General features: G+C 42.3%; 1 protein-coding gene across 5 annotated transcripts in view; it reads right to left on the bottom strand.

Annotated features, from left to right (window-relative positions):
• Window positions 1-12776, bottom strand: part of LOC126355184 (venom carboxylesterase-6-like) — a 345553-nt gene that overhangs the window by 17525 nt on the left and 315252 nt on the right. For 2 of the 5 annotated variants that reach the window (XM_050005401.1, XM_050005400.1), the window contains exons 8-9: window positions 8548-8689; window positions 717-852 (exon numbers count right to left, since the gene is read on the bottom strand). The exons of 2 other annotated variants lie outside the window; for them this stretch is intronic. In XM_050005401.1, coding sequence (XP_049861358.1) covers window positions 717-852; window positions 8548-8689 — 278 coding nt within the window. The remainder of the gene's footprint in view (window positions 1-716; window positions 853-8547; window positions 8690-12776) is intronic. One more of the 5 variants, XM_050005402.1, reaches the window with a different exon arrangement.

The raw sequence follows: 12776 nt of genomic DNA, 5'->3' as shown, positions 1-12776 counted from the left end.
ACATCGAGTATAGATTTTAGTGTCAGGAAGTCGTTTCTGAAAGTATATGTATGGAGTGTAGCCATGTATGGAAGTGAAAAATGAACAATAAATAGTTTGGACAAGAAGAGAATAGAAGCTTTCGAAATGTGGTGCTACAGAAGAATGCTGAAGATTGGATGGGTAGATCACATAACTAATGAGGAGGTATTGAATAGAATTTGGGAGAAGAGGATTTTGTGGCACAACTTGACAAGAAGAAAGGACCAGTTGGTAGGACTTGTTCTGAGGCATCAAGGGATCACAAATTTAGCATTGGAGAGCAGCGTGGAGGGTAAAAATCGTAGAGGGAGACCAAGAGATGGATACACTAAGCAGATTAAGAAGGATGTAGGTTGCAGTAGGTACTGGGAGATGAAGAAGCTTGCTCAGGATACAGTAGCATGGAGAGCTGCATCAAACCAGTCTGAGGACTGTAGACCATAACAACAACAACAACAACAACAACAACATTATCTTCGAATTGCTACTAATACGGCCGATATTTGGCAATCTGTAACTTGACATTTGATGTTATCGGTTATAACAGCTACTGCAGAATGGTGTTCAGTACGCTTGATTTGACAAAAGTGTTATCAAAAGCTCCAGTATGGACAAGGGGAGAGTGAACTTTCAAAATCAGTGGTAAAATGTGGAAGATGGCGCGAAACAGTAAAAGAGGACTTGTGAGTACTTACCCAGTTCTTGCGAAGTCCGTCCACAGTTTAGTCATGACTTTAACCATCTGCATGTCGTTCTCGGGCCTCTCGCCAATTATTGGAAGATATGTGTTGTTTGAGAATAAGTATAACAAGTCTTCTGCATGACAGATACCTGTAACATATTGTAAAATTCCACGGTAAAGTAGGTGGCATATGTGATGGGAACTGCGGATAACGATTTCCGATTCCTGCACATCACGTTACTTATGCAAGTAGGCTACATAGTAATGATTTTAATCTCTGTGGGTGTGGTACCGTACTGTCTCATTTTCTTCGTGTTTTATTTATGATACGGTGTATAGAAGTAGGCACCGCTGCTGTAACCGAATCGTCCCCGAGTTATTCGACAATGCTAACAAAAGGTGCAAGACATGTTTCGTAGCTAACCACGTGCTGTCCGCAAATTTCCTACAGTCTTGTAGCGTCACTAACCAATATTTTGCAAAAGTAATAACAAGAAGTGAGAGCGCTGCCGTGAAGAATTGTATTAGGAGCCGCAGCCAGCAGCTGCAGTGTGACGCCATGTGCGTCAGAATAAACATGTCTCTGTCACCACACCATAACAAGCGTCTGGTGTTGGGTAATTTGACTAGGGGTCTGTTTCAGTGAAGCAAATGCGCCCTGGAGCGATGTAAGTATGTCTAGATTTTGCGGCAGGAGCACTCACGTCGCTGGAGTACAGCAGCACCTTCACGACGTAAGTGACACGCGTGGCAGTGAGACGAATGGGCATCGGCAGCAGAAGCCGTTGGTTCGAGATCGGGCTGCGACTGAGTTCCTGCAAGGACTTAGAAGGAAACATTCCCAAGTGTCAATAAACGATCTTGGTGAAACTTTGCGGATGTGTTAAGGGAGCAAAATAGTGCACTACGCATTTATTTCTTTGGGCCGGCCGGGGTGGCCGAGCGGTTCTAAGCACTATAGTCCGGAACCGCGCGACCGCTACGGTCGCAGGTTCGAATCCTGCCTTCGGCATGGACGTGTGTGATGTCCTTAGGTTAGTTAGGTTTAAGTTGTTCTAAGTTCTAGGGGACTAATGACCTTAGAAGTTAAGTCCCATAGTGCCCAGAGCCATTTGAATCATTTATTTCTTTGGGCCCATTCTCACTTTTAAGGTGTGAAACCCATCCCGAAATGTAATTTGGCATTTTGGTTTGAGGGAATATTTTCGAGATGATGTAACGTAAAAAAAGTTTTTCATATGAAGGTCGATATGTAATTAACGTTTGGTATTAATTTCAAATTTTGCAAAATACCTCACCACCGTTAACTAATTTTGAAAAAAATTTTTTTTACTATATAAATTTAAAAAAACCACTTACATCCAAGCGTATCAAAACTTTTTTTTTTTCAGGAATACGATTTATAAAAATCAGGCTGTACGGAATGTGGTGTCAGAGCATTTCCTACACAGCTAATTGAGGTGTCTAAACGTTCATTACAGTTCTAATTATTTGTTTTACATATAATTGTTTTACGCTTTAAATCGTCATTTTACCTTCTGAATTCATGAATTTCTTTTGTTTACCGTTTCACATACTTGGTTCAAATGGTTCAAATGGCTCTGAGCACTATGCGACTTAACTTCTGAGGTCATCAGTCGCCTAGGGCTTAGAACTAATTAAACCTAACTAACCTAAGGACATCACACACATCCATGCCCGAGGCAGGATTCAAACCTGCGACCGTAGCGCTCGCTCGGTCCAGACTGTAGCGCCTAGAACCGCACGGCCACTCCGGCCGGCTCACATACTTGTATTTTATTAACTGAAAATAATACGCAACTCGTTACTATGATAGAAAATACGTACACTAATAATAATCGGAAAGGAAATGCTCAGAACATAATGTTTTTTAATGTTTAGCACACAAAATGAATGACTTTTTTCTCGTAATATATACGATGGAGAAGGCACTATAAAACCAAATTCAGTAGGATTTCAAATGGTCACGGATGATCCTCTAAATATCCTGACGTGTTTTATCAGGCATATTCCAGTAATATGGTTAGCCTTGATGAAGGGATCTGGTCATGTACTAATGATTACAGGCTGCTTGTATTGTTTCTCAAGCTGAGATTGATATCATAATCGTTCAACATAACAAGATCCGAAAACCTTCTCATGAAGTTCCTCCAAAATCGAAAGCAAATATACACCCCGCGGCTGTACCTGCGCAGTCGAGCAACCACTCAGGGAGAGTAGTTAAGTGACTGAAGCACTATTATAGTGTTATGGTTGAGTGTTCTCATGGTTTGATTGTGTTCCACGCTGAGCAAGGAATAGGGTTCAGTATCTAAGCACTGAAGATAGTCATACGTTAGGATAGTGTTATTTATAATTGTGTAACTGATAACAGATAATCATGTCGTGTTTAGACCAATTGAGCAAAATTATCGATGCCACAAGCGGCTGATACAGGTATTGAGGTATTGAGAATTTTGTGAGGCGAAGTGGATAAGTTGTCAGCGAAGATGGTAGAGCAGTCTAAGGTTCAAATGGTTCAAATGGCTCTGAGCACTATTGGACTTAACATCTATGGTCATCAGTCCCCTAGAACTTAGAACTACTTAAACCTAACTAACCTAAGGACGTCACACAACACACAGCCATCACGAGGCAGAGAAAATCCCTGACCCCGCCGGGAATCGAACCCGGGAACCCGGGCGTGGTAAGCGAGAACGCTACCGTACGACCACGAGATGCGGGCTGCAGTCTAAGAGATTCGAAACAGTTGATGAGGTGAAGGAAATAGCTTAATACAAAACTCCCGAGTATAGGGAGAAGATGTAGGACAGTACGAAAAAAAAAAGCCCTCGGGATATGAGGAATATGTTGACAATGGAGAGGAAGAAAAGACGGAAAAGGAAGGGAGCAGAGAGGAGGAGAAAAAGGGAACCGAAAGAGAGAGGAACAAGCTTGTGGGTAGTTTGCCTGTTCCTTCAGAGCGGTCCCCTGCCTTTAATGTATTCGAACTTTTCGATCCTGGGAAAATTAAATTAGTTGTAGATGGTGACGAATTACACGTTCCTTAGACTTTACGTAAGGCGCAGGATAATGTTGGTGTTAAGTTAGAATAAGTAATGTAGAAGTACTGTCTCAAATATCCAGCGGAATTGTGGAGTCTGAGGTAGCAGAAATGAGTGTAGATAAGTAATGTAGAAGTACTGTCTCAGATATCCAGCGGAATTGTGGAGTCTGAGGTAGCAGAAACGAGTGTAGGCTATATCGAAGTGATTACATATGGGGATGCCAACACGAGTGGTCACTGTCGCTGAAGAAGCAGTAGTTTGCCACTACGACGTCACGACCGCGGCCTACAGAGGCCACTGAAACCCTCACGGATATGCCATCAGCATTGCGGGCATCCTAGGCAGCATCCTCTCACCAGGAGGGAAGCCGCCGCCTGTACGTGACTGCTAGCCAAGGACAACAGAATGAGACGTGTCCTGCCTCACAGAGTCATGTCTAGGCGTGTACCCTGATTGAATAAAAGCCTTCTTTATTGTCAGCTGTGCTTCCACTAGGCCCTGCGGTCTGCCACCACCACTGATCATGCCTCACAGAGCAACTGCGGTCTTGTCTGTTCCTGCAATGAGTTCCGTCTACTCAAAACCAGTTGTCTGTCACCAAAGAGGTTATTACTGTCTGTGCATACGCTGCGTTTAACCAATTACAATGCAAAATGTCTGGTTTCAATGAATATTCCTCTAACTATGAATGTTACTCATTTACGGGGGGGGGGGCTTATCCCTTTTACGGTATCACTTTCATTCATATACGGGGTGTTACAATAAGGTACGGCCAAACTTCCAGGAAACATTGCGCACACACAAATAAAGAAAAGATGTTATGTGGACATGTGTCCGGAAACGCTTAATTTCCATGTTAGAGCTCATTTTAGTTTCGTCAGTATGTACTGTACTTCCTCGATTCACCGCCATGATTTCATACGGGATACTCTACCTGTGCTGCTAGAACATTTGCCTTTACAAGTACGACACAACATGTGGTTCATGCACGATGGAGCTCCTTCAGTCGAAGTGTTCGTAAGCTTCTCAACAGATTCGGTGACCGATGGATTGGTAGAGGCGGACCAATTCCATGGCCTCCACGCTCTCTTGACCTCAACCCTCTTGACTTTCATTTCTGAGGGCATTTGAAAGCTCTTGTCTACGCAACTCCGGTACCAAATGTAGAAACTCTTCGTACTCGTATTGTGGACGGCTGTGACACAATACGCCATTCTCCAGGGATGCATCAGCGCATCAGGGATTCCATGCGACGGAGGGTGGGTGGAGGTATCCTCGCTAACGGAGGACATTTTGAACATTTCCTGTAACAAAGTGTTTGAAGTCACTCTGGTACGTTCTGTTCTGTGTGTTTCCATTCCATGATTAATGTGATTTGAAGAGAAGTAATAAAATGAGCTCTTACATCGAAAGTAAGCGTTTCCGGACACATGTCCAAATAACATATTTTCTTTATTTGTGTGTGAGGAATGCTTCCTGAAAGTTTGGCCGCACCTTTTTGTAACACCCTGTATGTTTTACATAATCGATAACTACTTCACTGATACAAATGTACAGTATCAGAGTTTCGCCTAGAGGGACAATATACTGAAGGCAGAGGAGACGGGAAATTTTAAATTGTATTTGTTTCTCGAGTACTAAAAAAGCAGTGGCTTCAGGTTTTTGACAACAACAGTATGTGCTTGGCGTCTTATTCTGTTTTGTCTCTAAAAAATATTTTAAGCTTTAAAAGATAATTTCGTGATTGTAATATCCTGTACTTAACATCCTATACTCCTATATCTTTATAAATACATATTCCGCATCAACACTGATACTATCTGAAGTCTTGACTAAGGTTCGTAAACAGCAATGTTACCCTTTTATGTAGCGCATACTGGTTAAGAGGATAACTGGTCGAAAACACTTTAGATATCCTATGCGTATAGATATGATGCAGAAAACACTAATAGTGTCTGCACCATTATACCATAGGAGAACGTTGTATGTGTTCATGAAATGTGTTGTGTTTTACATTTCTGTACTGTGCAGGCAATTAGTGAAGACTGAATTTAAGTTTTGTATAAAAATATTCTAGTAGTTGGTCTACGGTTGTTGTAGCGTTAGAAACTTTAAATTAACCAAAAGGGAAAAATTCCAACAATTGATGTTACAAGTGATCAGGGAACAATCTACGAACATCTAGTGTATACTGGCTGTTCTACATCTACATTTAAACTACGCAAGCCACCCAACGGTGTGTGGCGGAGGCAACTTTACGTGCCACTGCCATTACCTCCCTTTCCTGTTCCAGTCGCGTATGGTTCGCAGGAAGAACGACTGCCGGAAAGCCTCCGTGCACGCTCGAATCTCTCTAACTTTACATTCGTGATCTCCTCGGGAGGTATAAATAGGGGGAAGTAATATATTCGGTACCTCATCCAGAAACGCACCCTCTCGAAACCTGGACAGCAAGCTACACCGCGATGCAGAGCGCCTCTCTTGCAGAGTCTGCCACTTGAGTTTGCTAAACATCTCTGTAACGCTATCACGCTTACCAAATAACCCCGTGACGAAACACGCCGCTCTTCTTTGGACCTTCTCTATCTCCTCTGTCCACCCGACCTGGTACGGATCCCACACTAATGAGCAATACTCAAGTATATGTCGAACGAGTGTTTTGTAACCCGCCTCCTTTGTTGATGGACTACATTTTCTAAGGAGTCTTCCAATGAATCTCAGCCTGGCACCCGCCTTATCAACGATTAATTTTATATCATCATTCCACTTCAAATCGTTCCGTACGCATACTCCCAGATATTTTACAGAAGTAACTGCTACCAGTGTTTGTTCCGCTATCACATAATCACACCATAAAGGATCCTTTTTTCTACGTATTCGCAATACATTACATTTGTCTATGTTAAGCGTCAGTTTCCACTCCCTGCACCAAGTGCCTATCGGTTGCAGATCTTCCTGCATTTCGGTGCAATCTTCTAATGCTGCAACTTCTCTGTATACTACAGAATCATCCGCGAAAATCCGCATGGAATTTCCGACACTATCTACTAGGTCATTTATATATATTGTGAAAAGCAATGGTCCCATAACACTCCCCTCTGGCACGCCAGAGGTTACTTTAACGTCTGTAGACGTATCTCCATTGAGAACAACATGCTGTGTTCTGTTTGCTGAAAACTCTTCAATCCAGCCATGCAGCTGGTCTGATTTTCCGTAGGCTCTTATTTTGTTTATCAAGCGACAGTGCAGAACTGTATCGAACGCCATGCGGAAGTCAAGGAAAATGGCATCTACCAGGGAGCCTGTATCTAATATTTTCTGGGTCTCAAGAACACATGAAGCGAGTTGGGTCTCACACGATCGCTGTTTCCGGAATCCATGTTGATTCCTACAGAGTAGATTCTGTGTTTCCAGAAACGACATGATACACGAGCAAAAAACATGTTCTAAAATTCTACAACAGATAGATGTCAGAGAGTTAGTCCTACAGTTTCGCGCATCTGCTCGACGACGCTTCTTGAAAACTGGGACTGCGTGTGCTCTTTTCCAATCATTTGGAACCTTCCGTTCCTCTAGAGACTTGGGGTACACGGCTGTTAGAAGGGGGCAAGTTCTTTCGCGTACTCTGTGTAGAATCGAATTGGTATCCCGTCAGGTCCAGTGGACTTTCCTCTGTTGAGCGATTTCAGTTGCTTTTCTATTCCTTGGACACTTATTTCGATGTCAGTCATGTTTTCGTTCGTGCGAGGATTTAGAGAAGGAACTACAGTGCGGTCTTCCTCTGTGAAACAGCTATGGAAAAAGGTGTTTAGTATTTCAGCTTTACGCGTGTCATCCTCTGTCTCAATGCCATTATCATCCCAGAGTGCGTGGATATGCTGTTTCGATCCACTTACTGATTTAACGTAAGACCAGAACTTCCTAGGATTTTTTGTTCAAATGGTTCAAATGGCTCTGAGCACTATGGGACTCAACTGCGGTGGTCAGTAGTCCCCTAGAACTTAGAACTACTTAAACCTAACGAACCTAAGGACATCACACATATCCATGCCCGAGGCAGGATTCGAACCTGCGACCGTAGCAGTCGCACGGTTCCGGACTGCGCGCCTAGAACCGCGAGACCACCGCGGCCGGCCAGGATTTTTTGTCAAGTCGGTACATAGAATTTTACTTTCGAATTCACTGAACCCTTGACTGTCGCGATATTTGAAGACATATTTCTCTCAGACAACACTAATTCATCGACAAATCTGTCAAAGGGAGGCGCAGCACTCAATAGAAACAAAATTCCGTCGTCTATTTACGCTGTGTTCCTAAGAAACGTCTTTTCTGTAGCGTGAAGTGTCTTAACAACCTACGTATTTGAAGTCGGATCTGAGCCTTCCTCATAAACTAATGTAAGCCTAATTTTACTGTGCTAATTGATTTTTTTGCTGTGCATACTTCAAAACTTATAATAATAACATACATTATTGGAAAATAAGAAAAATTTCGGTGTACTATATCTGCATTCCTGCCTGTTTGGTGCACGAATCCTGACACTTTGGAAAGCAACTAAAATTGTCATTTCCCTCGTAATGTGAATCTATACAGAAAAGAAACTGAATTCATTTTAAATTAAGTACATTTGATATTAAATGCATTTTCCACATTAATTTAAGTTCTTCTAAACAAGTACCTTCACGATCATTAGTATAAAGAATAGATTAATTAAACATAAGACACATCACTTGTTATTTTTCTTCAACAGTTAAAGGATGTGCTTTATCTTCTTACCTAAATCTTCTTTCATTCCATACACATGATGCATCCGCAGGTTCCCTTTATATGAAAATAAGTAATAATAGACTGGAGCTGTGTCTTTGTAATTCCTAATAGCTTCATCTGTGTTCCAGACAAAGAAGGCATCCGTAAATAACTGAAAAAGAAAACAATGAAAATTTTAGTGGCAGCGATCACTAAATATTTGAATAAGTATCAAATTACGTCTTCTATTTATTTGTTACTCATTGTGTTATGAAATACTTCTGTTAACATGGAACGTATCACAGAATTCTCTTTGACATATCGTTGAGTGACATTACTTCCAATGAAAGGGAATGTAATGAAACATATTCAATGAGATATTCAGGACATTACTAAGTCGATAGAAGAAAAACATGTGTAATCTACTACAACCATACCGCAATTCGAACTAAAATGCTGTACAGCTTGTATTTTGCTCCCTTATGGCATCATATTGCACGTCACAGCACTCTGTTATATAACTACACTGAAATAAGTGTTGTCTTACATGAAAATTCGACTTAGAGTACTCGAACAATACATTTCATGTCCGATCAAATAATTAAAATTAAACAGACACAAGTCTCGTTACAGCTGGCTAAGCACAAGAGCATGCATCGGCATGTTTCTGCACATTCTGGCAAGTGGCCGATTTTCTGTAATGAGACCGTTACTGAACAGAGCAGTTGCACCATATTGATCATTGCTCAGTTAGATGGTGCAGGGGGTCTTGTGACGTAATCTTACGAGCAAACTTTACACACGTTCCCCAAGGGGTGACTCTGAAGATAGCACGGACAAATTATGTCAGACAATGAAGCCAAAGTTTGCTTCATAACATTCTGGACACTAAGGAAGGGACTGGGCAGTTCACAGTGGAGACAGGAAACAAGTCCGAGATAAGTTCGAACTAGAACAGAAAACCCTTAAGACGTGCACCCAAAGTCACGTGCTCAGGTGAGTATGTTGATGATCCCGGCAAAGTGCATTGCTATTGCCAAGTCACCTGAGAGAGGTGCTTTGTGTTTGTACATATCCAAATACATCAGTGGGTAACCGAAGTAATAATGACTTTGCGAACCAGTTTCTGCCCTGATACAGCTAACAGGAGTGTGGCTGCGAACATGTACAGTATAAATGCAGTGCCAGTATTACGGTTTCCGGCTCTTTCGCATTACAAGAAGTCAATATTAATGATTATTAATGTTTAAAAAACTATCATTGTCCTTTCGGGAATGAGTACCACTATGTCGGACTGAATGCGCAGTGTCCAGAGACGGAAGGTGCGTTGTCGCGACGTGCAAAGGCTAAACATGGCGATACGGTTGTATTCCTGGTTTTGAGCACAATTACACGTACGTATTGCTTTTGTATTATCAGCGGTTCCCTCAAGTCTGAGTCATTCCTGTTCCTTCTGCATTAACACACTTCACTTAAGTAATTACTGAAAGACATCACCAATCGACAAAAAACTTATCCTAATACACTTCGTTCATTGGAATCTTTGCTTCATGAAATCACTCCTACTTTTGTATCACGTACAAAATACACTGAAGTGACAAAAGTCATGCGATACCTCCTAGTATCGTGTCGGACCTAATTTTGCACCGGGAAGTGCAGCAAATCGAGGTGACATGCACTCAACAAGTCATTGGAAGTCCCCTGCAGAAATGTTGCGTCATGCTGCCTCTAGAACAGTCCACGACTGCGAAAATGTTGGTGGTGCTGGATGTTGTGCAAAAATTGAAACCTTGGTTATGTCCCATGAATGTTCGATAGGATTCAAGTCTAATGATACGGGTGGCCAAATCATTCTTTCTACTTATTCAGAATGTTCTTTAAACTAATTGTGTATAGTTGTGGCACGTTCACATGACATCCTTCTTGGGGAACGTGAAGTCCATGAATGGCTGCAAATGGTCTCCATGCAGCTGAACATAACCATTTTCGGCCAATGATCCGTGCAGCTGGAACAGAGGACACAGTTCACTTCTTGTAAGCACAGCCCACACCAGTGTAGAGCCACCACCCCTTTCATTGACAGACTGAGTCCATGCCTACGTGGGCTCTGCGCTACACTTGAACCCTACCATCAGGCCTTACCAACTCAAATCGGGGTTCACCTGACCAGGAAACCGTTTACCAGTAGTCTTGGGTCCAACTGATACGATCATGAGTCCATGTGAGGCCCTGCAGGCGATGTCGTGCTGTTAGCAAAGGCCTCCGCCGTCTTCTGTCATAGCCCACCATTAACGCCACATTTCGCCGTGCTGTGCTTACGTATATGTTCGTCTTACGTGCAACATTGATTTATGCTGTTACTTCGCCCAGTGTTGCTTGTCTGTTTGAACTGACAACTATATGTGAACCCTACTGCTCTTGGTCGTTTACTGAAGGACGTTGGCCACGGCACTGTCTGTGGTGAGAGGCAAACCTTCTACATGAACGATGTAAGTATATAGCATCGTAAGAGCGGCTGTCAAACTACCCTCACACGGTAATTAAAGTTTTATTTTCAATATATTACGTCATTTACTATCTTATTGAAACAGTTAGAGCTAGAAGAGAGTTCACTAACGATGTAATATTGATGTCACTTCAGTCTAGACGAACTTGACAATCTACATCTACATCTACGTTGTTACTCTGATATTCACAATATAGTGCCTGACAGAGGGTTCAATGAACCACCATCAAGCTCTCTCTCCACCGTTCTATACTCGAATGGCATGCGGGAAAAACGAGCACTTAAATTATTCTCTGCGAGCCATGATTTCCCTTATTTTATCGCGGTGATCATTTCTTCCTGTGTAAGTGGGTGCCAACAGAATATTTTCTCATTCGGAGGAGAAAACTGGTGATTTAAATTTCATGAAAGGAACCCGTAGGAACGAAAAACGCCTTTGTTTTAATTATTGCCACTCCAATCCACGTATCATGTCTGTGGTACTCTGCCCCCTGTTTCGTGATAATGCAAAACAAGCTGCCCTTCCTTGTACTTTCTCGATGTCATCCGCCAGACCCACCTGATGCGGATCCCACACCGCCCAGCAGTACTCCGGAATAGGGCTGACGAGCGTAGTGTAAGCAGTCTCTCGAGTAGACCTGTTAAACCTTCTAACTGTTCTGCCCACGAATCGCAGTCTTTGCTTTGCTCTAACCATAACATTATCTAAAAGATCGTTCCAATTTAGGTTATTTGTAACTGTAATCCCTAAGTTTTCGGTCGAATTTGCAGTTTTCAGATGTGTGTGACTCACCGCGTAATAGAAACCTCAGCGGATTTTTTTTAGTATTCATATGAATAACTTCACACTTTTCTTTATTCAGGGCCAATTGCCACTTTTGCACCATACAGATATGTTATCTAAATAATTTTGCAATTCGTTTTGGTTATCTGATGACTTTACAACACGGTAAAAAACAGCTTCATCTGCAAACAATCCAAGACGCCTACTCAGATTGTCTCCTATGTCGTTAATATACAGGGTGTCCCAACTATCTTGTCCACCCAAAATGTCTCTGGAACTATAACAGCTATTGGAAAACGACTTTCACCGGTATCAATGTAGGGCTGGGGCCCATGAATGCACATATTTGGAAACATTCTAAAACGAAAGCATATGTGTTTTTTAACACAAACTTATGTTTTTTTTAATGGACCTCCTATATTTTTTCTTCAGCAATCCATAGCATGACAAAGCACATACACAATGGAGTTGATTGCATCGCAATATTCCCATTACATCCCGAGATATTGAGATGCGAAGTTGACGCTTGAAACACACGATATGCGCTGCTAGCGCACGTCCTGAGGCTCAGGCGTGAACTCCATGCGATTTGATTGACATGTGTAATCACACCTCCATACTTATCAAGAGGTCCGAAACGAATAATACGGTCTGCTGCCATCAACTCTCATAATCACATAATGGTTTCCCTCTTGCACGTTTTACGTATCTACTTACACAATATGAATCAGTACCTATCGGTGTACACCCGTCAGGTTGTCTTATTTATCCTGCACACCCAAAACAAGGCTTATCTAATGCACTATATGACCCATTGTGCCGTCGCGCAGGGCCTGGCTCTACCAAGTCAAGTGTCCAACGTAGTTCCCACTACTGCCACAGTTACCACTTCGCCTTGCTTATGATTTGCGGCCCATGCAAACTCATGATAAGTATGGAAGTGTGATTACGCATATCAATCACATCGCG

Source organism: Schistocerca gregaria, chromosome 3 (genome assembly GCF_023897955.1).
Source record: "Schistocerca gregaria isolate iqSchGreg1 chromosome 3, iqSchGreg1.2, whole genome shotgun sequence".
In the NCBI taxonomy this organism is placed as follows: domain Eukaryota; kingdom Metazoa; phylum Arthropoda; class Insecta; order Orthoptera; family Acrididae; genus Schistocerca; species Schistocerca gregaria.
This window is presented reverse-complemented; position numbering and strand designations above follow the sequence as displayed.